We start from the raw sequence: 27,020 nt of genomic DNA, 5'->3' as shown, positions 1-27,020 counted from the left end.
CTGCACATCCTCCTCCACACACAAAGGACACAAAAGGAAATGTTGAGGAAACAACTTTTTGAACTGCTTTGGAGCAGCTTTTTTGTTTTTGTTTTTTTTTTTTTTTTTTGGAAGATGATTCAAACTAAAAAGGTTCTTCACCAGAGCACTAATCTCGATCTGACAGGGAGAGGGACCAATCTTTCTATGGATGATGCTAAAACTCCACTTTAGACCATGTCCAGGACCAAACACTCGATTGAGCTCTGTCTTAATCATCTACCCTGGACTTTGGTGCATCAGAAAACTGTGCTTCAATCATCAGTAAATTGGATACGATCACACCACAGATGCGTGAGTCAGTGATTGAGCACAATGAAGAACATGAATGTCGTTTTCAAGGCCATCCGTCACAAAAGAGAAGACTGTGTACAGAACTCCAAGTGGCTCATTGCATTGCTTGCAAATTGCGGATGATTGTCGACAGGATTGTTCCGAGGGAAGACCCAGACATTTGTCAGACAGCTGTCAGGTACTTTGGGCATGAAAAATACCTACGTAGCCGCAGGGATACCGTTCCCTGAGTCCAACATAAAGGTAGAATTGGCTGTCATGTTTGGTGCCAAACTACGAAGGAGACATCTTTTCTACTTGGACATGATGATGAACAAGGAGTGACACAGACAGCCAATAACCCCATTCGTGATCTGATGCAGCGCATGAAAATTACTTGATTGGAAAGGCACCGCAAGGCAAATAATGTATCTGAAACGATAGGCGATGATGACTATATTTCTCACTGCATTCGACTGTAGCGAAACAATAGATTGGTTGTTTGTTATCCATGGAGCACATACAAGATTACAGACACCCTGCCGTGCAACTTCACTTTCCCTTTAGCTAATAACACCACTTTTCTCACTCTCTTTGATAGGGTGGCGTACAGAGTAGAGAGACGGATCGATATGCATTTTGTCCACCCTTTCTCCATGTCTTTATGAGACACAACTCCCATTTTCATAAATCAATCCATACTCATAGATTTTATGTGGCCTATGCACGTTAATTTTAAGAAAAGGAACAGACTTAAAAGTTATATGGAAAAATTGGGAGTACAAAATCTACCATCCACCACATGTAAAGCAAGTATATTTTGCATGTTGCAATTCTAAATCACCTTCATCCTCATATGGTCATAAAGACCACAATTAAGGAAATATTCTTAGAAACCTGAGCCTTGGAAAGAAAATTAGAGGAATCATGGCAACTGGAAGAGCAAAAAAGTATAAAGGACACTCTAAGAAAAGGAAAAAAGCTTCACCTGATACAGAACTTTGCACAACCACTCACCTCTCAGCATAGCTTTTTATAGGACATATCTATGAGAAAATCCCAATATGAAAACAGTGATTCTGTCACCAATATATGTTAAAGAAAAGGAATAAAGTTCAAAGTAAAGACTAAAAATGTTCACTTGTAGCAGTGCCAAAGTCAGCCCCTACATTGCTTTCCTGTTTATGACTGATAACTAATCCAGACCATTCATAATATCATCATGGAATATAAATCAAGGCCACACATGACGCTAAACTTACTTTAGATGAGTGAGTGAAGCTCCCAACAATTAGATTTGGAACTTTGGCTCAGAAGACTTTTCCACCACAGTATCATTATTTTTCCTGCTAGGAGTTTAAATTCCTTGCTTGTCTTCCCATCATTTATGCTCATATACAGCTGCAAATGGGCTGCAGATGGCATGATGGATTGGATTTTATTCTAAACAGGCCTTGATTTAACAATGGAGCTCATCTTCAGATCCATTACAACCCTTGACTAAATTGATACATAGAGAAAACACATTATATAAGATTTTATTTTTAGCTAAACTTAAAGAAACAACAAGAGATCAAAAAAATTCACACATATCCATTTGAAATATATAGTTTTATACTGACCAGATACTGATTCACAAGAGCAAGGCAATTAAACAGTCATCTTTGTGATGTTGGCAATTATTTGCCCACCAAAAATTGCACTCTCAACAAACAGCCATACTTGAATTTAACAAAGCTTTGGCTAATTCAAAATTCTCATCTCAAATAACATATTAGATCAACTGCATGATTTTGTAGTTACATCTAAGTTTATCCTTAATCTACCACATTGCTTCATTTTCAATTTAATCATTTTTTTTAAATGATAAGTGATGAAGGCATGATTCGAGCCTATAATCTTATGATGATCTATCAAAGTATTTAACAAGTAAGTTATCACCTCCATAATAGATCGGATAAGGTTTCAAATTCTCAATATTCTTTTAATTTACTCTTTTTAACAAAAAAATCTTGAGCAAGTCAGACCAATTCTTCCATTATAAAAATAATAAATTTACATGGTTCTTATTAGTCTAACTAGAGGATATTAAATACTATGAGAAGATTACCACTTATTTGAGTTTCAAGAAAAGAAAACTAAGTGAAGAAATCACAAAGATCAACATCGATCAATTTTTCATCTTCTTATTTAACCCACATATTTGGGTTAGGGGTATATTTTTAATTAGCCCTATGTGTCCCACTACTTAACATATGGGTGATATCATCTAATAAATCTCTTTCTCTTAACCATATGGGTGTTCGTTCATGTTTAATATCTTTCTACAAGTAATATATTTTTTTAAGATAATAATTTAGTCATCTGATCCATTCACATCAGTATGAGTTTTCTTAAGACGCAATAACTTTATCACTAAAATATCTTTGATCCAAATAATATCTGACATTAATATGTTTGAATCTAGCATAAAAAGTTAGATTTTTACTAAGATGGATAACATTTTAAGTGTCACATTATATAATTTTTTTTTTTGATTTAGCTCAATATGCTTTTTCATTTATAAGTGTTCTTTACAAGCTTCTATTAGATTGATATACTTGAACCCACTAGAAGAAAAAGGAAAAAAAGGAACATATTTTTATAGTTTTTACTATGAAAGCACTGTTGCCTTGAAAATAATATCAAGTGGTCAAAAATAGAAATTCTACAATGAAAATCACCCATGCTTAACATAACTATGACAAATCTGACTAATTACACTAATTACATAAGCAATATTAAACCTTACCTTATGTATGCTATAGCATATGTCAAACTATCAAGTGCAGAAGAATATGACACTATATTCATATATTCTTTTTTTTACTTGTAGGATATTATTTAAAACTCAATTTAAATAACATGAAAATAGACGACAGACAAATTTTGATTTGCTCATGTTAAATCTATCAAGAACCTTTGGATATATCTTTTTAAAAACACATCTCATATTATTTAACATTATTGCAAATCCAATATTATTTTTCACATATATAATTCTCATTTCCCATACTAATATAGACTATAATCGTATGTAAAAAAGTCATGTCAAGAAATAACATGAAAGGAGGAGCCAAATCAACAATATGAAATTAACTATAGTGACATAATTTAAAATAATAACATCATAATCAAATGCAATTGCAGTAGTTATTTTTTTCTTCTTTTCTTTTGTTTCTTCATTATGTTCTTTTAATCATTCCCTTTTCAATATTTTTTACATTCTCTTTTCACGTGCGTTAACTTATCACAATGATAGTATTTCATTCTTGATCTCTTCATTCTTAATATCTTTTTTTTGTGCCTCAACTTACTAAAATAATAATATTTCATTCTTAATCTAGATTATCCTGTTTACAACCACAACACCCCCCCCCCTCTTTTCTCTCTCTCTCTCTCTCTCTCTCTCTCTCTCTCTCTCTCTTTGTAATAAGTGCATTTGTTTCTTTTAATTTTTTAATTGAATAAATTTTTTTTATTGCACTCATAGATAAATTATTGTTAGTAGAAAATTGTTAATAATTACTAATAATTTTTTCTAAATGTTTGGTAAGGTGTGAAGGAAAACACATGCCTGCAACTCATTTGTTAATAAAATTTTCAGATTGCTCAACTGATTCGCAATATCTTGGAAGTAATTCAAATGCTCGATTATACGACTTTCATCTTTATATCTCAAGTGAATAAGTTTTTTAATTAAAAGAATTTTGTTTGGAAAGGTTTTCTCTCATAAAGGTTTGTCAACTTCATCCACAAAGAATCTACATTTGTTTCATGAGATACATGATGGAATACACTATTATCTATCTTGATGAAACCAATGATTTTTCTATTTATTCATTTTCACTTTGTCTTTTGTGGGATCTAATTTAGATTATCCAATCATCGATGCTTTCTTCTCCACAGATGAAAACCTCTCTTTCTTCCCCATATATGATGGTCCCTTTTTCTCTTCTCCTCCAAAACTCATGTTAGGGTTAGAGTTATATTTTCCGTTAACACCAATTAACACATGGATAGAAACACACAAAAGTAAAAACTAGAAGCATGGATAGATTGACTGAAGCAGGACAAAAAAAAAGACATGTTTATTTATTTATTTTCAAATATCTCCAATCCAATAGCTGAATAGAACTCAGTAATTGTATTTATGGTGGATCAGAAAATGAAAAGCTAATTATAAATGATGGAGAACCAAAAGTGGCCCAATCTTAAGTATCCAGCAATTTCTTGCCGCTAGCTGGTGAGTGAAGCTGACTTCACTGTGAGTGTGAAGCACTCTACAGCATTGCACCATCCACTAGCAGCTGACTGTCTTCAGCTAGAATTGAGAGGAGAAACCCCATCACTCTTAAAAGCCTTTGATCTCAATTAAAGGCATCACAAGCTGTTCTACTTGTCAAGTTATGGGCGTGATGAAGTGGATGGATTAAGAAAGCTGTGGCACTGAACTCTCACATGCCTTTGTTTCACTGTCAAATGAGATAGAGATGGGAAAAGGAGCGTCTTTGAGCTAAAAGGCTTCATAATGGTCCAATGTCCTAATGGCCTACAAGTTGTGTGGACCAATATGATGCAATGTGGTCACTCAATGGAAGGATCCATTGAGCATGTTTTACCATTATTTCAAACAATAAAGAAATGATACATGTGATTCAAGTATGCGTTAGCACTCTCAATCAACAAGCACAACTCCAAAATATGTATTTTGAGGGTGATGATGGATTTCAGGAAATGTACATTTTGTGTTGGACTTCACACAGTCAAAGCATGCAGACAAATACTTGTTTAACTACTGAGGCTACTGTCATCACACTCATAGGAAAAGTGAGGCAGTTGAAGACTCATTTTCTATAGCATTTAGTGAGGAGTTGAGTAGTCATCGTGCAAAGGACGACAAATACTAGTGGGAGGACGAACCTAATCCACACGGCCTCTTTCTTGGTGGTGGACAAACCAACCAAGCTAACTATTTACGAAGAGAGAGAGAGAGAGAGAGAGAGGAACTCACTTCGCTTTGCGTGAAAGGCAGTGGCACCTGATCTCCTCACACATGCCGAAACATGCAATCCTCTTCAAGAATTCACACATTAAAGATTCATAGACATCGAAGAATCCAATGAATTATGGACACCTTTTAAATCATGAACATACGAGTAGTTCACATCATTTCAATGCATGGAAGAAGGAAGAGTAGGAGTGACGAAAAGAATGGGTAGCGTTTCTTCCACTAGTTGCTTTTCAGTAATGGCAGTCCACCAAAGCCGACGGTGCCGCGAGGACGAAGGTGAAAGCTGGTGACGTTGGCCTTCGAAGCTCGTCTTGCTCGTCGTCGGCTGGTGCCGGAAGGTTGAGATCTAATGACAGGAAGGCCCTCTCCTTATTGGCTGCTCCTTGGATGGTCGAAGTAGTCAGAGGTCTGTGCCGCCTCATGTGGCCGCCGAGTGCCTGACCGGAGTTGAACTCCAATCCGCATATCGAGCACTCATGGATCTTTGGCTTGATGCTGGGGAAAGAATTCATGCTTATTTGAAGCGAATCCTCGTCACCCATGGCTTTCTTGTTCTCCGCCATGGTCGCGGTCGCCATGGCCAACTTGGGCTTTTTATGGCTGGCGCGGTGCCCTCCGAGCGCCTGGAACGACGGGAAGCTTTTGCTGCATGTCCTGCACTCGTAAAGATTGCGGCCGGCGCCACCGTCTTCACCCCCCAGGCCTTCTGCCTTAAGTCCGGCATCGGAGGCACGTCCCCGAGCTAGAAGGATAAGGCAATTGGCCATGTCCTCATCCTCCTCGGTGACGCAGCCTGAGACCTCCACAGACGAGTCATCCGACGATGAGTCGACCGCCACGGCTGATGCGACTGGCGGCACATGTATCCTCCGTCTCTTCGTGCGCTTGCCCTTCACGATGACTACGGCGGGGATGAACCCGCTGTTGCAGATGCTGCCACTGGTGTTGGAACCCATGGTTTCCTCTGAATCCTCCAGCTTCATTAAATTCTCAGGACTGGAAAACAGAGGAAGAGGAGATAACGAGAGAGAGAGAGAGAGAGAGAGAGAGAGCGCAAGGGGAGGAAATGGTTGCCGATATAGAGAATAAGGTGGACAACACATCTCTATATATAGTACTGCTACACACATAGGAGCTTAAGTTACAGGAAAAGAGTGAGAAGGAGCAATAGAAAAGGACAGAAGGGGAGGAGGACTGTGCAACACTAACTGAAAAGGGCCTGTTTTGGTGCTTTGTCTGCACCACTTAGCTCAGGTTTTGTTGGGAGGAGTTGGCCACCCAAACAATCACAGGTAGAGAATGGTTATCATGAGACTAAAAGGTTAGCAGAACAAGGAAAGGAAGTCATGCGTTTCCTTCCCTCACAAGTGATGGAAGGGGTGGAGATGAGTCAGTAAAAATGTGAGGTGGAAACGAGAAAGAAAAGAGAAAAGAAGAGGAAGGAGAGAGAAGGGCAGAATGCTGTCCTTCTCTCTTGCTTTTTATCTGATTAGCTCAATCAACAGTTCATCTTCTCTTTCTATCTGTCCATTGATTGACTTAGCTGAATCAAGGAGCTCCAATCACCCTACAAAACTAGTAGGACTAAATTATATTTGAGACTGCTAATGATATGGTAGCTGACAGCTACACTTGTTCATCATCCTGCAATATGCATCCCCTGTGTTTTGCAGGGTGTTTGTTTGCTTAAGAAGGTTGTTTCAACGAAAACACTTGCAACCTTGGGTTGACTAGTTGTTGTTTCATCGCTTACTTTATCTGCAATATAATCTATCAGCCTTAGAATGGTTGACTTTTGTGGCATTCAGAATATAGCAACATGCCATCTGAATAGTGTTTTCATCCTCTCAGCTCAGCATTCTAACATATTAGTTTATCAACATATTTAGTAGACTCTTGAGAAAGCAAGATTACTACTAATGTCTCAAAATTACTATTAGTTTTTGTTCAATATGCATTGTGGTTCATACAGAAACCAGAACAAGAATAGCTGTGTAAAAAAGGAAAAAAAAGAAGACTCAAATCATAGGACCAGTCATGACTGTCTGAGTCTCTGATCTATCCTTTGGGCTTCTTTTATGGTGTAGAATGCATTACTCAAAAGGACAGAGTTGGTGTTATAGCTTGACTTAGTTCATGTAGTGGTCTGCCAATTTGGTTTGCTTACATACCACCAACCAACCCCATTTGCTCTTTGTTGCATGACTGACTTGGTGTTGGATTCGATGATCTTTTTAGAGCCATTTTCCATCACTAGTCACTGGATTCATGGCTTGCATCAACTATAAGGATTGCTACTATGATGCTTTAATATATATATACACAGAGAGAGAGAGAGAGAGAGAGAGAGAGAGAGAGAGAGAGAGAGAGTTGGAAGCTGTGCATTGTGAACCTTACAATGGAAAGTCAATGGAAGAGGAGATGAGGAATCTGAGAGCAGGTTCTTGGATTAACAAAACTTGCCAAGTGTATAAAATTGTATGCATGATTGCATCAAGCTTATGCATAAAGATAGAGCAATGGAATGTATCCATTAATACAGTATTACATATCATGTGCTCACACCCATTCATGAGATACCATCATGACTGTATCTTATCTAAGAAGGCAAGAGTTGACCATTTCACCTTTTCCTACTGCTTGAAGATGGGTGTTTACATGTGCATGTGGGATGCCATTACATTGTGCTTACAGTGGTCCATTTATTTTCCTGCTTATTATATTAGGTATACATCAAGGAAGAACAGCTTGACCACCTTGACAGTGAGGATGCATGCTCTATTTATGGGTGCTCACTACTGTGATTGCCGCTAATAGTTAATGTTTTCAGCTGTGTCACCCCATCTGACTCTTGGGTTCTATTTCATTGGATGAACTGAAAAGTTAGGAGATTTATATGCAGTACCAACAGTGGAGAAAATTATGCACAAATGAAAATTTATTAGCAACACAAATGTACAGAGCAAATAACAAAGATGATGAAGCTAGGAAAAGCATTTACATTATTATACTTTGATGTAGCAAAATTGTATATGAAGTTTGCAAATCAACAGCTTGCCTATGTATGACTGCTGAAGCAAAATAATCAAAAAGATGAGAGTCATGAAAAATGACAACCACAACTTTTGATACTGGGTTTGCAGAGGAGCAAAGTTATTATTCTTGTTCTGTGACTGTGTAATCCGATTGATATCAGCAACTCTCATGCATTTGTCTATGTGATGAAGTGTTGGTATTAGTTCTAGCCTTTTTATGCCCCTAAAAGTTATCTTGATAACCAACAAGTTACAAATGTAAGAAATTATTGAGAAATTCCATTGCCGCCAGTGACAAAAGTATACAGCTATTGCATGATCTGCACAGTTCAAGCAAGAACAATGTCCAGTATGGTAATACATGTTCTCCAATCAAAAGTAAATACATGTTCTCCAATCAAAAGTAAATATATTGATTGATACAATAAGAAAACAAAGGAAACCAACCTGCACTTCATCTTGCTAGGTTACAAAACCACCTGCACATCTAGTCGCACTTCATATTGCAGAAGATTCACTTTCTTGTGAAAGAAAAGGCTGCAGCAAAGCTGGCTTCCATATGTCCATGTCTCAATGAAATGCCAAAGCATCTGAGGCAGCTGCTGCTAAAACATCCCAAACTTCTATATCATGTTCTACAACCTAAACAAGATACCTAGAGTTGATCATTTACTCAGTTACAGATGTGTCATTGCAATTGGCAACGTACAGATTATGGTTGGCATTGATGAATTTGTACAAACCTTTCCATAAATTTCTAGGCTTGATAAAGGAGCACTTGAAGTGTTACATATATATAAAATCTGTGTACATAAGATACAATCTGTTTTGTGCAAATATTGCAGACATCAGGGAGAACAAAATATACAAGTACAATAACATATTGGAACCCTGTGTCCTTCAAAATTCAAGAAGAATGTATGTAGGAGACAGGCATAAAAAGCCAGAAACACATGGCATTATAAAGAGGAAGAGCTCCTTCTGCATTTATGAGCTCAAGCTACATGATTGTTCTGACAGTGGGTGAAAGAAGATGACTCATCTTACTATTCCAGTTCACCGGAGATAGAATGAATGTGTAGAGCAACCAGATTTTTGAAAGCCAAGACGGGCATATGAAAGCTATGATTAGAGACTGAAATGTAGGGCCATTTCACCATCTTCAGATGGATCATTGATGTTGCTGGAGTGGTTATCTGCATTCCATGCATAAAACAGTTCACAAGTAGAAAAAAAGACATTATCATACATTATTAGAAAACAAAAGAAGAGTGTCAAAGCTTAGAAGAACCATGAGGTTTATGTGTTATATAGCATCACAAAAAAGATAGGCTTGATCTTATATTGATGAACATTGTAGTCCATTTACATGTGCATTTGCAAGGTTCAACTTCGAACAACAGAAGCATTCAGCTCAATTACAGTCTCATATATCATCTCTGTTTCAATCTTAGGAGGTCGAATTGGAATCAGATGACCAATCAAAATGAGTATGTGGTCCATGATGAGCCAAACCCTTGTCAGTAATCCCCCCAGTAAACTTATATACACCAGGCTGGTATGTGGCCAGCTTCCAAGTGATGTGTTGTCCACCTTGAGTTCTTGTCATCACCATCAATATTTTCTGTAGTAGCAACAAGACAAGAATGAATTCGACCTGCCAATTAATCTCAGTTCAACAACTGAGATTTTAACTGATAGTTGCAACATGGAATATGCCAGGCACGGAAATGAGGCATGACATATGCTGTGTCACATGTGGAGGCACCATCTTCACGGGGACAAATGACAGTGTGGATGTGATAAAGCTGCACACAAATGCCTCATTACAACCTTGTGAGGATTGTACCAAACGGGCTCGGCATAATAATCATGGCAAGGAGCAATTCCCTTGGTAGGACAGAGGAACTGCTCCATTATTTCTTGTCGAGCTTTGTGTCGCCTGTGGGCAGGACTTGCAAGTGTCAGACATGGCAAACATACATATATTCCAATTACCAATCCAATTTATGTGATATCAGGCAAAGGTAGCAAGGAGTAGCGCCAAGATCTATCACTAGAAATGGCCCAGGAGATTGTGCACAAATCTCTCAAAGTATTTTGATTATAGCAACTGGTCTCTGCACATGCAATGTACACACAGGAATGAATCATGACATACATAGTCCAAGAAAGAACGAAGAAACTGGAAGAAGATGGTGTCCTTTATTATGTGACGACTCAGTTGGGAATGTAGCAATGATTGTTGCTTCAGTAGATTACTGTCACACGATGTAGGATTATGTTGGGAAGAGTTTGATTAGGTCATATATTGTTCATGGGCTCAATGCTAATGAAATTGGATTCTCTTCTTCAAGTGCAAACTCTATATATTATCAACATACAACATTGACAACCACTGTCAATGATTACTTTCATTTATGGACTGCAAAGCAAATGTACAAGTTTGCAGTGATCTACTTGTAGTCTGCAGAAGCTTCAATTATTTCAGATTATAGTAGTTCTTGATCTCAAAAGTGTTTTACACATGTAGATGCTTTGTTTGTCTTAGATTACGGTAAAAAAGATGGTAATTTTTTAGCGAATTATAGATCCAACACACAGTGGGCATTTAGCTGTTCTCACCGTTGCACACAAAAGAAAACATTACATGGGGGATGGAGATAAACTTAAAGATGGATTAGAGAGCCAGATCCAGGAACAGAGGACCAAGATTACACGAGGAGAAGAGAAGCCACAGAGACGAGGAAGCAAAAGGGGTGGGCTTTTTACGGCCAGCTTTTGAATGCGCAGAAGTGGAGGTGCACAACGTAGACAAGAAGAAGAGGGTGGCGTCTCAGTAGTCGGCGGAGGAGAGTTGCTCGTGAGTGTGGGAGATGAAGAAAAACTCGTAGACGAGACCGGCGAGGCCGCCGCCGATGAGGGGTCCGGCCCAGTAGACCCAGTGGTCGTCCCAGGACCAGCTCACCAGGGCGGGGCCGAAGGACACGGCCGGGTTCATGGACGCGCCGTCGAAGGCCCCGCCGGCCAGGATGTTGGCGCCCACGATGAAGCCGATGGCGATGGGCGCAATGGTGCCCAGGCTACCCTTCTTGGGGTCCACCGCCGTCGCGTACACGGTGTACACGAGGCCGAAGGTCATGACGATCTCCAGCACGAGCGCCTCCCACACGCTGACGCCGGAGAGAGCGAAGCTGCCCGTGGACAGGCCGCCGGTGGAGTAGCGGAGCAGGAGGCACGCGACGGTGGAGCCGAGGAGCTGCGCGATCCAGTATATGATGCTGCGGAGGAGGGTGATGTTGCCGCCGATGAAGACGCCGAAGGTCACGGCCGGATTCACGTGGCCACCAGAGATGTTGGCGCCCACGGACACGGCCACGAATAGGGCGAAGGCGTGCGCTAGGGCTGCCGCGATGAGGCCCGCCGGAGTGGTGGCTGCGCCGCCCGTCAGCTTGCCTGCGGCGGCACGGAAAACAAGCAAACGACTGCATGAGATCCCACGAAAACCCAGCATTGCATGGTGATGATGAACAAGCGCGAACAGGGGACGTACTAAAGGCCATGCCGGAGCCTTGGCCAGCGAAAACGAAGATGAGGGTGGAGATGAACTCGGCGAGCGCGGCCTTGAGCGTGCCCGGGTGAGTCGCTTCCTCCTGAGTTCCAACGGCGATTCGAGGGATCGGCATCTTCTTCTTCTTTCTCTTCCAATCCGAATGCGACTCTTCCGCTGCAATAGCAATGGACTAATAAAGAGCTCCACCAGCTCCCATTGTATACTGGGAGAGCGACCGGGAGTAGCCGGTACCCGGTCGAACCGGGCGACGGAAAAAACAAAAAAACACACATTCACCGTTCATGACTGACCCGTGTGGCCCACCTACCCTTTGATCAAGCGGAGACAAGGAAAAAAGCGGGACCCACTCGGGACCTATTTGTCAGAGAGCGGAAGGTGAACAGCTGGGTTGCGAAAGAATACGACAAAATTACTCACAGGGGAATGGACTAAGGGATCTGGTACAGGCTCACTTGTAGATTGTGAATGGTACAGCTCATCACGATGGTGCAGCAAACATCATATCATATTTGAAATGAAGCAACGGCGGTGTGGCCCACCTAAATCAAAATGAGCCATTGCCTTAAAAAGTGTACCGCTGTTTGAGGTTTCACAGATGATAAGTGTCTGTTTACATTGGATTAAACAAAATATGGCCTGGAATTAACTTAAGACCCAATCAGATTCTAATAAGAAATGCATTCGAGTAAGCAAACCTTATCCACTTGTTCATCAATTACATGTCTAAATGCTCCAGTGGGACTTGATTTTTGATGCCAATCTCCATCATTTATAATTTTGTAATTAATGGGAGCACATTTCCTAATGTAATAAGCATCAAAACGTTAATTAGACTAAAAGGAAAAATAAATTATATGAACAAAGAAAATTTTAATTTCTGAGAGAATATTGCATAATAATGCTTAGAGAGGCTAAAATTTTGCCTATTACACTTTACTCACCTGTGGAGTGTGTCAAGTTTGGATTTGTTCTTCTTAATTACGACATTATACCTAACACTTCTCTCATATCATGTACATGAGTATTCAATTGCAATCATTGCAACAGACAAAACCAGAGAAGTTGGTCCAAGTAAAATGAGGCAAAAAAGCTCAACGCAAAGGCCATCTTAGATGAAGACAGACAGTATGATTCAAGACCAACTGTAATTACAGAAATAATTCCTTCGATCACTGACCACAACTCGAGCTAACAAAACTATGAGCGGCCCCAAAGCAAACCAAGCTAACAAAACTGATACCAGTACTCCAATAAATACTGCAGGAGAGCTCCCAAGAAGAGCACTTGTTAGGCCAATAATTCAGAGCACTTGATAGGCCAGACAGAACTCCACATGCAGGTCTTATAAAGTACGGTGAGGTCAACGAAGTTTATAGCACACTGGTTTATCACCACAACCATACTTGTCAATCACTGTTCCTATTGACAGTATACACTTTTAAGACTTTGGAGATGGGAGTGTGCTTCTCCCGAGTCGCTTTAAATTCTTAGCACCATTCTTGTGCTTGCAGAGCCCACGTGAAGCCATAGCCCACTCGTGTTCTCTCACTCAGCCACTGTGATACAAGAGAACGTGGTCCACTGGCGTTCCCTTGGTTCACGGGTACGTACCATAGTGCGTGCGAGGACACCGGACGCTGGACGCTGGACGCATTGGTCTTCTTTTTATTTGGCTTTATTTTGTTGGGGGATTTTCTTAAAAAATATCTATATTTTAAATATTTTTCAAAAATATCCATATTTTATTTTTTAAAAAATAATATTTTAATTTAAAAATATTATAGTGTTTTTTTTACTTTTATAAATTATTATAGTGTTTTTATTTGATTCATTTGTAGTATTTTTCAATGATATTTATAGTGTTCTATTGATATATTAAAAATACTGTAAATATTATTCAAAAAATGGTAAGTGATATTATATCGTGTTTCTTAATTTATCATTATGATATTATATTTTTAGACTTATGGTTAGTTTGGTTGAGATTGGAAATCTATTTAGATTATTTATAATATTTTTATTATGGTGGTTAAATACTATAAGAGATCATAACACTGTAATAAGTGACAAAATAAAAAAAAAGAAAATCTAAGTATTTTAAAATTAAAAAATATTATTTAAAAAATAAAATGAAGATACCGTTTGAAAAATACTAAATAATTTGAACAAAATCACCCTTTTATTTCAATAGAATTTGGCTTCCAGTTTTATCATAAGCTGCTGTCTCTTTTGGACCAATGTTACTGAGTTGACCTTTATTTCTAATTCAAGGTTACTAGCAGACAACAAAATGAAATTAAATACTTCAACATAAAAATCTTCTGTAACATGCTCAGTAAGAAAAAATGCACAGTAATGTTTAGTGGAATGGACAGAATATCCCATGAGCTTATGATATACTTCAACATATTTTACCACAACATTGTTGGTCTTCCGTAGAAACTCACCAAAGATATGAACATTGCTCAACACTTTGATTGTATAAGGGCCCGAGGCTTACATAAACAGATGCTTGCATAACTGTAGCCACCAGCTGAAGAGAGGCAGCCACAAAAATATAGCATCTCCAAGAATTTGATGGAATCTTGTGCATGCATAATCATGACTCGGGTCATATCTTCCTGTGAACCTATTACAACTAACCTCATGCCAATACCTACAAAAAGGAGAAAGAAGGAAAACAAGAAAGAAAAAGAATGTCAAAACAACTTAATTCTTTTGAAGGTCAATGCATACAGATTAGCTTATAAAAATACCAATATGCAAGATCATAGAATTTCTTCAGAAATAATTGACTTAAAAGCGTCTCAAACTTTATGGCCAGGCTAGTGTTGGATGTTCTCCCGAGTAGGGATGTCGCTAGATGCCTACAATTGGAGCAGATTTAGAAAATGACAATTTGTTTCTACAGCTTATGATCCAATATGCCTGCGTTTTGCCTTCATATAAGCTAGCATGTTTCGTTTTTTGCATTGTGCTAACCTCTAAATCAATTGTTTCATAAGTTTCAGTAAGCAATTCATCATCAAAGATGCCTTCCAATAATATTATTATGTAAAAAAAAAAATCATTATGTTGCTAGTCATATGTGCCCCTGTAAGTGTCATGTAAGCCAAGAGTGATGACACATATGACATGATACGTATTCTTTTTTCTTATTATATTTTGATATTTTTATCATATCCATAGATATATGCAATGAGAATCGGATTATGATGAGATCACGATAATGAGATCGATTTACTTTTAAACACAGATCATAAATAATCCTGATCATAGGTTGCTCGAGAGGGACATCGAGATAACCGGACAAACTAGTGTACTATATACTTGTCCATATGATGGATGTAGTTGGTCTCATAGCTACTCGTGTGGGGACACTAGGGATACAGTGTATGTGTCAATTAGAGAATGAGTTCACTGATTGATCCGCTCACGGAATACTGTATGGTTGACGATGCCTTATTGTCAGATAATGATTTTGTAGTCCCAATAGTGTATCTGGTTCTTAGACTTGAGATACTAAGAATGTCCCGTACAAGTACTCTACTTTTTAATATTAGACTAATAGGTTTGGAAGTTTCAAATCTAGTATAGCCGATTATTGGGAGTAACAACCAACCTTATGAGAACTATTAAGTATCGATAGAGGATCATCCGCTCTCGGTATCATGAGAGGAATATCCCGTGTGTTCTTGCTTAGACAAATCCTTAGCCAAGGTCATTCATATTGAGAGAGAAAGAGTTCTCCGGGAGAATCCGATTAGAGCGAGACTCGAGGAGAATCCGTATGGGCCTGACAGCACCATACCTGATATATGGTCTCTGTGATATTAGATGGTTGAGGGACTATAGGTATACGGTAACTGAGAATATATAGGTCCAAAGGATTGGATTCTCTAATATCGTCTGTGGACTATGGCGTAGTGACCTAGTACGTCCCCAATCGATGAGTCGAGTGAATTATTATGAAGATAATAATTCATTTAGCCAGAAGGAGTTCTGATAGGTATGACTCACAACTAGCTCGATATTAGGCCTAGAGCATCATACACATATGGTAGGTGTTGCGACGAGTAGAGGTTCAGATATGAGATATTCGTTGGAGCCCCTATCTTATTGGATATCTAATAAGCTCATGAATTATTGGATCCCATGGATGAGATCTAATAAGAGCTAATAAGAGATTATTGGGTAGAGACCCACTAATCTAAAAGACTTGGGTAATTGGATGAAGATCCAATACCCAATAGGGCATGATCCATTAAGGTTAATTGGGGTCCTCTATAAATAGGAGGGTACTAAAGGCCCATAGGTTGAGGCTTCTTAGTTGTCACCTCCTATTCTCCTCTCCCCTTCTCCTCCTCAAAGAGTAGGCCTGGAGATCTAAGGAGCATCATTGCAGCCTTGCTATATGGATCACCACTAGAGAGGAGGACGCTTGACCTCATTCATCTACTCTGACAGATCTATAGTGATTCAGGGATATACGATCTCCCTATATAACATAACTACCTTATACGTGGTTTTTTATTTCGTTGGTTTTGCGCATTAATCTGCGCATGATGATGAACACGTATTAGGAAATTTGAGGTTTTTGTTTTATGTTCTTTCGCTACGCATATGATGTCGCCCCTAGATTTTCCAATATATGTAAGTTCAAGAAAGGATTAAGTGATATAAAGCAAGATATACAGTTTCAAATGATATCGCATAGTATGAGCAGTACATACCGGCCCGATAGCATACCGGTATGTGGATTGCCCTCTACCGGGCGGAACGCTTATACGAGATTATATCGGATGGTAACGGTTGAAATTTCGATTGTTACCGCCTGACACTGCTCGGTAATGGTCAAAATCGACCGTCACTGCTTGATAATAGTGCTCCAATGGTCAAATTGACTATTGGAGCCCTTTCTTATAGGTTTTTAAACTCTTCTTCTCTATTATTTCACTCCAATTCATTCTCATACTCTCTTAAACTATCTCAAACTCTTTTTTTCTCACATTTGCATGGAAAGAGAAAGGGAAGACAGTGGATGAATTTAAGCAAATACGATAGAGCCTATATGATGTAGACGCAGAAAGAAGCTCGTCGTATTCACAATTGTCATATTATAGAGAATCATATGGGTAATAGCAATACGGTGATTGTTGGTCATCCTTCTCTGAGTAACAGTATGATACAGAGCAATAGATCAGTAGCAAATCTAGAAGTTCTAACATTCACAAATATATGCCTTAGGAGCTATCTCGAACAAAAGTGATTCATGACGATCAACTTATGATCATCACCACATTGATGCATCAATGGCATATGATATATCAATACATTTTATCGTGGGATCAATTTCATGATTGGGTCCAACAAACATATCATATTGATATGCAGATGTATAGGATCAAGAACCTTGATCCACCACCCGTGGAGGCCCGTCGTTCATTTTGGTGGTAGAATCAATAATCAGGTATATCTATATATGTGATTATTTAATTCATTTAAATTTTAGAGTTTATATTGTAATAAAATAGTTTAATAATTCAAATATTTTTTTTAGATATTTCAATATTTACATAGGGATAATTTGTAACAGACTGAAATACGAACCTTGTACAAGACTATTCCTCAAAGCCCGAAAAAGATATGTGATACTATTCTTATCTAATTTACATTGATTTTACTAAACTTATACTAATACTATATTTATTTCTAACTTAAAATTCATATCCTATTTTTTTTTATTTTCAAGTATTTTTGGAGGATTTTACACCTAAATTAGGTGTACCGGTCGGTACACCTTGGCGTACTGCCATATATTATATTTGATATAGATTGACTATCTTTTTATCATGCTAGTATTGATTACAAACAGTTGAATCAGGTGACAAAAAAAACAAAGAAGAAGTATCCCCTCCCTAGAATTAATGATCTGTTGGATCATTTGCAAGGTGCACATGTATTCTCCAAGATTGATTTGAGGTCAAGTTATTATCAATTAAAGATCAAGAAGGAAGATATCCCACAAACAACTTTAGAACGTAATATGGACACTATGAATTTTTAGTAATGTCTTTTGGTTTGAATAATGCCTCTCACTATTCTAAGTGATAACGAGGGATTTGTAGTTTACACCGATGCTTCAAGAAAGGGTATTGGATATGTTTCGATACATAAAGGGGAAAGTGATTGCTTATGCTTCTAGACAACTAAAGAGTTATGAATTGAATTATCCAACTCATGATTTGGAATTGGTAACAATTATTTTTGCTCTAAAGATTTGGAGGCATTACTTATATGGGCGGACATTTAAAATCTTTACTGACCACGAGAGTTTAAAGTATATTTTTACTCAAAAAGAGTTAAACATGAGGCAACGGAGATAGATAGAATTTCTAAATGATTATGATTATACCATCTGTTATCACCTAGGTAAAGCTAATGTTGTAGCTGAAGCACTTAGTAGAAAATCTACAAGTTTTATGACTAGACTAGTTATGCAACAATAGAAGTTATTAGAAGAAAATTTTGATTTATATGTTATAAGAAAAGGGCAAGACTCAATGATGTTGATGGCCTCGGTACGGTATGGTACACGGTACCGTATCATATCGAGCCAAGCTCGAAACACCGATACGATATGATATTTCAATCCTTGATATAAAGTATTATAAAATTATATTAAATATGTAAAGAAAGAACCTTGGAATATAAAGATGAAAAAATGGTCCTTTATAAATGATGCTTCAGTAAAATAATATCTCTGATAATATCGTAATCATGAACCTCAAAGTTGGTAGAGTACTAGCAGCTGCTTCCTTGTGACAAGCTGAGAACACGAGGCTTCGATAAAATATGATCAAGAATAATTTTACAAAATGTTTCAGTGAATTAATGACTTGGTATACATTGTAATCAAAGCTGCTTCTTCAAGAAACATACTAATATTTTGATATCTTTGCTACAATGAAAACCGAGTGATGTAATTGTGAAAACAAAGTCTGAAAGATAATAACAATGTGAGAATTGAGTGTTCTACTCGATACACTGTAGAATCAGTGACCTACAATTTTGGTTTCCAAATTGCAGATTACCTGATCAGGTAAGCCAAAGTTCATCAATCTCCTCAATCAAGCAATGACTACCATCTTAGGTTCAACTTTACTAAAAAATGACATATCAAGATTGCCATGTTAATATAACAAACAATAAGGTGTTTCACTACCAATAATTTTGACAAGAACATAAGCCCTGTTTAAAATGGTGGAATCGATGCTTATCTCTAACAATTATCTCTCTTCCTGAAACAAGTGATATGAAATTGAAGGCCAAATGGCAATCGTTACACATCCGTAGGTTCTTAACAATCCTAATGAGTGAGTTCTTGGAAGTATTCATGAGCCCAAATGCCACTGCGAGTTTCTCACTGTGGAATCTAAGTGCAAATTCCCTTTCCTCTTCTTCCAATTCATGCAATGCTGCACTGGTTTCAGGCACATAACCTGCTTCCTTAATCTTGTTGATCAATTCTTCCAAGTATTTGTAAATTTCCATAGTCTGTTGGTGAGATGTATCCCCCATGCGGAATACATGGGCTGCTTGATTGATCTCTATCAAGCTATACCCAATTTGTTTTTTCAAATGCCTGTGGATCATTACGTTTCTAATCTTCTCCACTCGATCCATCCTGCCAGCCAATGCAAAAATGTTGGAGAGCAGCACATAGTGAGCAGGATTCCCAGGTTCAATGGCAAGAAGGTGTTCTGCCACCTCCACACCAAGACTGAAATTCTTGTGCATTTTGCAGGCCCCAAGCATCGCTGTCAATACTTCCGGCCCTGGCAGCCCCCTCGTCTCTTCCCTTACGAACAGCATTGCTTCATCCAAAAGTCCAGCTCTCCCAAGCATGTCTACCACACAAACTTGATGCTCGACACGAGGAACCAGCCCATAGTCTCGCCTCATTGATGCAAAGATCTCCTGGCCCTCGCTAACAAGTCCTGCATGTGCACATGCGGATAGAACCGCAACAAACGTGACATCATTAGGTGACAGTCCACTTGACTTCATTTGTTGGAAGAGCTTAATTGCTTGATGCCCGTGACCATGCATCCCATATCCTGATATCATTGCAGTCCAAGCAACCACATTTCGCTCCTGGAGGCCATTGAAGATCTTGCGAGCCTTTTCTAAATGACCACATCGAGCATACATGTTTATCAGTGCAGTGCCAAGAACCACATTGGGCTCTAGACCTTTGTTGACTAAATAGTCATTCACCCACTGACCCAAACTCAAGGCACCCAACTGGGAGCATGCCGACAACAAGCTGACCAGAGTGGCTGAATCCGGTTCCTTGCCGGCCACCTGCATCAATTGGAATATCGCAACAGCTTCCTCAGCAAGACCATTCTGCTCATACCCAGCAATCATTGCATTCCAAGCAACGACCGTCCGATTGGGAATTCTGTCGAACAGCTTCCTCGCGTGGTGCAAATCGCCCGTTTTTCCATAGAACACCACCAATGCGGTCTGAACGAATACATCGGAATCAAACCCATTAGAGATGACTCGCGAATGGACAACTCGGCCGGTTCGCGATGCGGAGAGATCGGCGCAGGCTTTGACGACGGAGGTGAAGGTGTAATTGGAGGGCTCCAAGCAGGCGGCGGACATGCGGCGGTAGTGAACGATGGCGTCGGCTGGGCGGCCGTATTTGGCGGCTGCGGTGATGAGGGAGTTAAAGAGAAAGGTGTCCGGCTCGGGGATGGAGAGGAAGAGGGTGCGGGCATAGGCGGCGGTGGAACAGCTGGCGGAGGAGGAGGAGCAGAGGATGAGAGTAAGAAGCTTGGTTAGGAAGGAGCGTGTGCGGTGGTGGCCGGCGACGACGATGCGGGCATGGACCTGTTGAAGAGGGCGAACGCGGCGTCCCGCACGGAGGAGGGCTTCATAGGTTGGTGAGTGCGGGCAGGGATGTACGGTTGCTCTTCGTATCATGAGAGAGAAGCCGGAGAGGCCCAATCGTCGGTGTGAGGAGATCAATGTGCGCGAACGGTTGAGATAGGTCGCTAGGGAACTAAGCGACGTTTGAGATTTGTTGGTGCACAGCCCACGTGGAGTCCATACCTACGGACTCCCATCTCCCTATTTTATTTTATAAGGGAATACGTAAATTGCGCTGCCGAGGCCCGACCCCACACTCTCCTTCGGTTGTGCTGTCACCGCACCCTGATTATTTTCTTTCTTCTTAGTTGGGTTTCTGTTGCCTATTGTTCGTCTCCTTCGCTTCGTCGGCCATGGCGTCCTCCTCCGGTTCTCTGCCCGCCCTAGGTAAACCTTTGTCCCCCCAATTCCAACCCTTCTTCTCTCTTTTTCTTGAGGCTTCATTCCGTTTTCTCCATTTCTTCCTCGCAGAGGCCGTGCAGGTGCTGGTGTCGTCTTTGGTCGACGAATCGCCCGTCGTAAGGGAATCATCTCTGGCCGCTCTTAGAGAAATCGCGCCGCTGTAATTACCCTATATTTTGTTCTTGTTCCTTCCCTGAGATCTTTTCCTCTTGCTCCTTGCTTCAGAATCTTGAAGGGCTTTGCTTCGCAGGAATCCCCTTTTGGTCATTGATTGCTGTGTCTCAATATCCAAAGGAGGGCGTCGGGTATGTAATTCCCGTGAATTTAATCAATTCAAGAATCTGTGTCTGTTTTCTTTGATTCTTGATCGTGTATCTTGAATTGGTTTGATTGGGATCGGTCTGTTGCTCAGCGTTTTGGTAACATGGCTGGAGTGTTCCTTGTTATGGCGGGGGCAGTTCGGGCTATGGACCCGAAGGATGTCGACTCTACATATATGGCTAAGCTTGCAAAGATAGCCACTTCAGAGATTATAACCTCTAAGGTATGAATACCTTGAATGTACATTGGATAAAGAATTGTTCGTAATTTTGATTTAATTGATTTTATGTTTTTACTTCTTCATGTTAGATATGGACTTTACCATATCATTTCTTCTAGAATATTTGTTTCCTTGACTTTGTGATACCTTAGGTTTGTGAGTAGTGACTTTTTAATATGTTTTTATTGTAAATTACATCAAATGCTGGTAATATAAATATACTTTTGTTGTTAAATCAAATGGTGTCTGTAAATTTGATACTTTTTAATATGAATTAAGAGAAAAGGACCTAAAGCCTCAAAAAAGAAGTCAAAACCAATAAACTAATGCAATAATAATATTAACCCTACCTTCTCCGGATTCAATTAGAAGGTTTATGTAGATGGTTGAGTAATTTTCATTTCACTCTACTTGTTCCTTCTCGGACTATGGTCCACTTTGTGCTGATCCTCAAGCACATGGTTCTAACGGCCCTCTATGTTGAGAGTGTATTTCTTAAGTCTTATAGCTACATGATTACTGGAACTTAAATTGAATTCATCTGTAACCTCTGACAAGAAAATGAGGCATTGCTTGCTATCCTTAAAGATGTTTTACAATTGTGATTGGTTTGAACAGGTTCTAGATTGAAATATCTTGTTGACTTTTAATGGTTTTAGATAAGTTGGTGATCAATGATTCAAATACTGATTGAACCAGTACCGATACATTTCAATATTTTGTTTTATTTCATTTTTTTCAACCACACCAGATGATACATACTGGCATATAAACTGATATTTTAGGGGTTGGGAAAAAAGCAGAGAAAGAAAAGAGTAGGAAAACTAACGAGGTTGGGAAAAAGCAGCTACTTCTTCAATTCTTTAACCAAAAACAGATAATTACTAGCCCTTTTGAAGGAGTGTGTGTCATAGAAAATGTGCTACTCATTGGATCTTAGAAGACTTGTATTCCGTGATAAATGAAGGCTTAATGATTGTAGTAGTGAGAAGTTTGTGAACTTTAATAGCTTAATGGTCTGGGTGATATAGAACATGAGAGGGCCCTTTTGGCCTTTTATTAAATACATGGACAAGAATGAAATTACAGGATTTATCTATGTTGATCATCTTAATTTTTAATCAATATTGAACTTTTGAGACAAAATCCTAGTGAGGCTTTAAGAGGACTGCTTATTGCATGAGGCTTCCACCAGTGCGATGTTTAGGGAGGAAGCAGGGGAGTTATTTCATTGTCTTAAACCACAGTCGCTCTGTCAAAGAGGAGCAACCAACATGAGATCAATTATATGTATTTAGAAAAGTATTGTGGACCTTCTCTTGGCAAAGACACACTGCCTGTTGACTTTCACCGTGAAGGTTACATAATAAGAGAAAGTGGAATAAAGAGAGATCTATTTTCACTCTTTCGGGGGATAGAGAAGCTCCAAGTCGTGAGCCAATAGAATAACAGTTGCTAACTTGATAGAACTGAACGATAGCTTAAAATTCTTAAGCTTAAGTTAGCAGTAGTAGACCCATCTAACTCTATAAACCAACTCAAATTTCCTCCCACATCTAATGTGGGACTAAATTTGGGTGTCACACGCTAACACATAAAAGAAAAGGAAATATTCTTTTTAGAAATATTAACTGCCACTGAAGCAAACAATCTAACAGTAGATCTCAAACTCTCAAGGGTCCTGAGAATCTCAGAACAATATTCTATTCTTTTTCTGTGTGCACAATAAAACAGTTGAATAATCTTTTCTGATACATGGATGAAAATAGAAATTGAAGAAGAAAGTTGATGTTGCTCTACTTTGTTTTTTCATTTTGTTTGTAATGATTAGTTAACTTATATTATGTGATATTCATATGGCTTATCTTATGTACTGCTAGGAACTTAATGCTGACTGGCAAAGGGCAGCAGCTGGTCTACTTGTTTCAATTGGATCTCATGCGCCTGACTTGGTAAGATTTTTTTGATGAGCTTGAGTATTTTATAGTAACTGTTCTGTCTTGATCTTGTAGTTGATTGGTGGAAAGATTTTTGGAAACCTTTAACATTGGTAACTATTAATAAGTCCTAAAATTCTGTTTTCCAAGTTAGACACTAAAATACCTTGATAAACAGCATTTTTTGTGCTGTTCAACATAAAACAGCCTAGGAAATTTGCCACTCTCTTAACTTTTCTCTTCTATTAGAATACCTTGATTTGTAACTATAGAACATCAAAATATTTCTATAACAGTTTTAGGTTAGTCCTGAGCTGTACTGGAACTGTACTGTTTTGACTGGTGTTAGACCGAAAGATTAACCTTTATTTGATTGGAGTGGATGCATATGCATGACAATGCTTTGTTATATTGATTGAGAAATAGTTGTTTATACATACTGAAAATGTGCTCCTGTATATTGATCTTGTGGATATACCACTAGGATAAACTCCCATATATGTTCTTTTGAACAGACATAATCAAAATGAAAAATTTGTTGGGACATTAACAGCTTTATTGTTGTTGTTGAATCAAAATAAATAATTTACAATATACTTGAAGTGGTGTATGATTAAGATTACAACTTCCTAAGAATGTTTATCTTTTAAAAAAGGTTTTATGGGAATCAGGGCTGTGGTTTCGTTCAGACAGAACGCAAGGGGCAGCATGTACCAGTCTGGGCGTGAACCTGTATGCGGACCACTCCCATTTCGGCGGGTCCGGTCTGGCCTATTAATAAAAAAAAAAAAACCTATTTAACTCATATGGTTTACACTTTACAGCTTGCGTTTGTGAGCCCTTTTTGCTATACACGCTGAGCTGCCTGCTGCCACTCGTTGTCTGCTGTCATTTTTGGATATGCTTCCTCCTGTTCTCCTCTTCCTCTTGCTCCTCTTCCTTTTCCTCTTCCTCTTCCTCCTCCTCTTCTTCCATCATCTTCTCGCCTCTTCCACCTCCGTGGTCTCCTCTTCTTCCATCTTATTCTTCCTCCTCTACCTCCACCATCTCCCCTTCTCCTTCTTCTTCCACTTTGAGTCTTTGATATGTATCAGTATACCATTTGGTACATTGGTATTGGTTGGTACATCAGAATGATACACATGGTCAGTACGAGATGGCAATCCATATATGGGAATACAAGTTTTGCCGGGTGAAATTCAAATTTTAAACATTGCAGGGCTACATGTGCTTGCTAATCCTTGTTGTTATGAACTGTGTTTTTTGGGTTATTGTCATTTTTGGTTCCCATAGTAAGACCTCATTTGTGGTTTTGTGGTCTAAACTTAGCGCAAGCTGAATATAGCCGTGTAATATGTTGTTCTTGTTGGAACTCTAGTTTCTTGTTTGTCTTTGTTCTTTTTCAAATAGTTTGAATGTAACCATCTTTAGACTTTGCTTTATCCTTTTTGATACTAATATTTGATGGTACTATTTGGCTCTTCATTTATTCCCATTTTTTTATCATTTTCTGATATCAACTATCTGATTTGAGCTAAACTCATGTTCTAGATGATGGAAGAAGTTTTTCTCCATTTATCCGGACCTAATTCAGCTTTACAGTCCATGGTGCAGATACTAGCAGATTTTGCATCTGCTGAAGGTGTAGAATCCCCCCCCACCCCCCCCTCTCTCTTTTTTCTTTAACTGAATTTATTGGATGGTATCTACACACTTTTAGCTAACATTGTGTACTGTTCCCCAAGCCTTGAAATTCACCCCACATTTGAAAGATGTCCTTTTACGTGTGTTACCTATTCTTGGAAGTGTGCGGGACACTCAACGGCCAGTTTTTGCAAATGGTATTTGTTTGTTAAACATTTTTTTAGGGCTTTTATATGACCATCTTGACATAACTGACAAACATTTATCCAGCATTTAAATGCTGGTGTCAGGCTGCTTGGCAGTATATTGGAGATTTCCCTTCAGATCCGCTTCTTGATAGTGATGTGATGTAAGCTTCTGATATCTTTCTGTTCATGTGTTATGGATTATTGGATGTACTCATCAGCTATTCATCAGCCTGACACTAAAATATACTTCAGGTCATTCATGAACTCTGTTTTTGAGTTATTGTTGAGAGTTTGGGCAGGTTCACGAGACCTAAAGGTATTTAATGATGATATCTAAATTCTAAATACTCCCTTAAATTTAAATGAATAGTCATAAGGTGGAAACTCCAAACAGACGCATACTTGTACAAGTTCAATGTGTGTACCCTCTTCTTTTGGGTACGATATCAATTTATCTTACCTCATAGCATGTATATTATATCCCTATAATATCTGTTGGTACAGGTACGACTTTCTGCAGTAGATGCTTTAGGACAGATGGTTGGACTTATTACCCGTTCACAGTTGAAGGCAGGATTGCCCAGGCTAATCCCAACGATTTTGGACTTGTGTGTATTAAGATGACAACAATCTTTTATTGATTTATTTTTCCAAAGATGAGTGTAAAACATGAGACGTGGTTATATGCTTGTTGTTTTACCTGTGTCAGATACAAGAAAGATCAAGAGATTGCTTTTCTTGCTACACAGAGTCTGCATAATCTTCTTACTGCCTGTTTGCTATCAGAGAGTGGTCCTCCCCTACTTGATTTTGAGGTAGATTTTGTTATTCCTATTTTTATGAAGGATTGATCGTGCATTTATGATATGATCTTGTATCAGTAAAGATATATAGTATATCAAGGTATGCAATACCGTACCGTACTGGTGTTTCGAGGTTAGCTCGGTATGGTACGGTATCGTGTATCGAGCGGTACACCAGGGCATACTGAGCGGTACACCTAATTTTAAATATTTCTCTCTCTACTATAGCACTATAGCACTGTAGCACGTTCCGTCCGGCAGCGAGCGATCTGCGTACCGGTATACTGTCGGACCGGTATGTACCGCCCGTACCGGGCGGTACAATTCGAAATTGCATACCATGTAGTATATAACTTTGCAGAATAACTTGATGATTATGTTGTGGTTCTTTTTTGCTTTTTATATATTGTTAGAAACTGGCCCCTTGATCTTCTATTCCAAGGGTGAAAACTTCCGGAGACTTGGGATCAACTGAGATTAAAGGAATCATGCTAACACTGGAAATAAAAAACAATTATGCCTTGAGAATTAAGATCAAATGTTCTTTTTTTCAATTATGGAAAAAATTATCACTCAACAATGATTATA

General features: G+C 38.8%; 4 protein-coding genes across 7 annotated transcripts in view; 1 reads left to right on the top strand and 3 right to left on the bottom strand.

Annotated features, from left to right (window-relative positions):
• Nucleotides 1–5,436: 5,436 nt before the first annotated feature.
• LOC135610275 (zinc finger protein ZAT5-like) lies at nt 5,437–7,129 on the bottom strand. Its single transcript, XM_065104584.1, has one exon. The coding sequence runs from the start codon at nt 6,493–6,495 to the stop codon at nt 5,596–5,598; it is 900 nt and encodes a 299-aa protein (XP_064960656.1). The 5' UTR covers nt 6,496–7,129; the 3' UTR covers nt 5,437–5,595.
• Nucleotides 7,130–11,058: 3,929 nt separating this feature from the next.
• LOC135610274 (probable aquaporin TIP1-1) lies at nt 11,059–12,133 on the bottom strand. Its single transcript, XM_065104583.1, has 2 exons — nt 11,954–12,133; nt 11,059–11,856 (listed from the first exon to the last, which is right to left on the bottom strand). The coding sequence occupies exons 1-2, from the start codon at nt 12,084–12,086 to the stop codon at nt 11,237–11,239; spliced, it is 753 nt and encodes a 250-aa protein (XP_064960655.1). The 5' UTR covers nt 12,087–12,133; the 3' UTR covers nt 11,059–11,236.
• Nucleotides 12,134–19,151: 7,018 nt separating this feature from the next.
• LOC135610273 (pentatricopeptide repeat-containing protein At2g33760-like) lies at nt 19,152–21,000 on the bottom strand. Its single transcript, XM_065104582.1, has one exon. The coding sequence runs from the start codon at nt 20,969–20,971 to the stop codon at nt 19,196–19,198; it is 1,776 nt and encodes a 591-aa protein (XP_064960654.1). The 5' UTR covers nt 20,972–21,000; the 3' UTR covers nt 19,152–19,195.
• A 168-nt stretch (nt 21,001–21,168) lies between these two features.
• The window catches only part of LOC103982124 (protein SHOOT GRAVITROPISM 6), a 54,299-nt gene continuing 48,447 nt past the window's right edge, over nt 21,169–27,020 (top strand). For all 4 annotated transcript variants that reach the window (XM_065104579.1, XM_018830121.2, XM_065104578.1 and 1 more), the window contains exons 1-11: nt 21,169–21,304; nt 21,389–21,479; nt 21,570–21,624; nt 21,732–21,863; nt 23,741–23,812; nt 25,349–25,439; nt 25,543–25,638; nt 25,712–25,790; nt 25,882–25,945; nt 26,134–26,237; nt 26,339–26,444. In XM_065104579.1, coding sequence (XP_064960651.1) covers nt 21,271–21,304; nt 21,389–21,479; nt 21,570–21,624; nt 21,732–21,863; nt 23,741–23,812; nt 25,349–25,439; nt 25,543–25,638; nt 25,712–25,790; nt 25,882–25,945; nt 26,134–26,237; nt 26,339–26,444 — 924 coding nt within the window. In that variant the 5' untranslated portion in view covers nt 21,169–21,270. The remainder of the gene's footprint in view (nt 21,305–21,388; nt 21,480–21,569; nt 21,625–21,731; nt 21,864–23,740; nt 23,813–25,348; nt 25,440–25,542; nt 25,639–25,711; nt 25,791–25,881; nt 25,946–26,133; nt 26,238–26,338; nt 26,445–27,020) is intronic.

This window comes from Musa acuminata, chromosome BXJ2-4 (genome assembly GCF_036884655.1).
Source record: "Musa acuminata AAA Group cultivar baxijiao chromosome BXJ2-4, Cavendish_Baxijiao_AAA, whole genome shotgun sequence".
In the NCBI taxonomy this organism is placed as follows: Eukaryota; Viridiplantae; Streptophyta; class Magnoliopsida; order Zingiberales; family Musaceae; genus Musa; species Musa acuminata.
The sequence above is the reverse complement of the archived record's forward strand: the minus strand, read 5'-3'. Positions and strand labels throughout refer to the sequence as shown.

Bases quoted from the DNA above. Each gene is read 5' to 3' on its own strand.
- LOC135610274 (XM_065104583.1), bottom strand. From the start codon at position 12,086: ATGCCGATCCCTCGAATCGCCGTTGGAACTCAGGAGGAAGCGACTCAC. The intron at 11,857-11,953 runs GTACGTCCCCTG...GTGCCGCCGCAG, and splicing joins AGGCTCCGGCATGGCCTTTA to GCAAGCTGACGGGCGGCGCA.
- LOC135610273 (XM_065104582.1), bottom strand. From the start codon at position 20,971: ATGATACGAAGAGCAACCGTACATCCCTGCCCGCACTCACCAACCTAT.
- LOC135610275 (XM_065104584.1), bottom strand. From the start codon at position 6,495: ATGTGTGTAGCAGTACTATATATAGAGATGTGTTGTCCACCTTATTCT.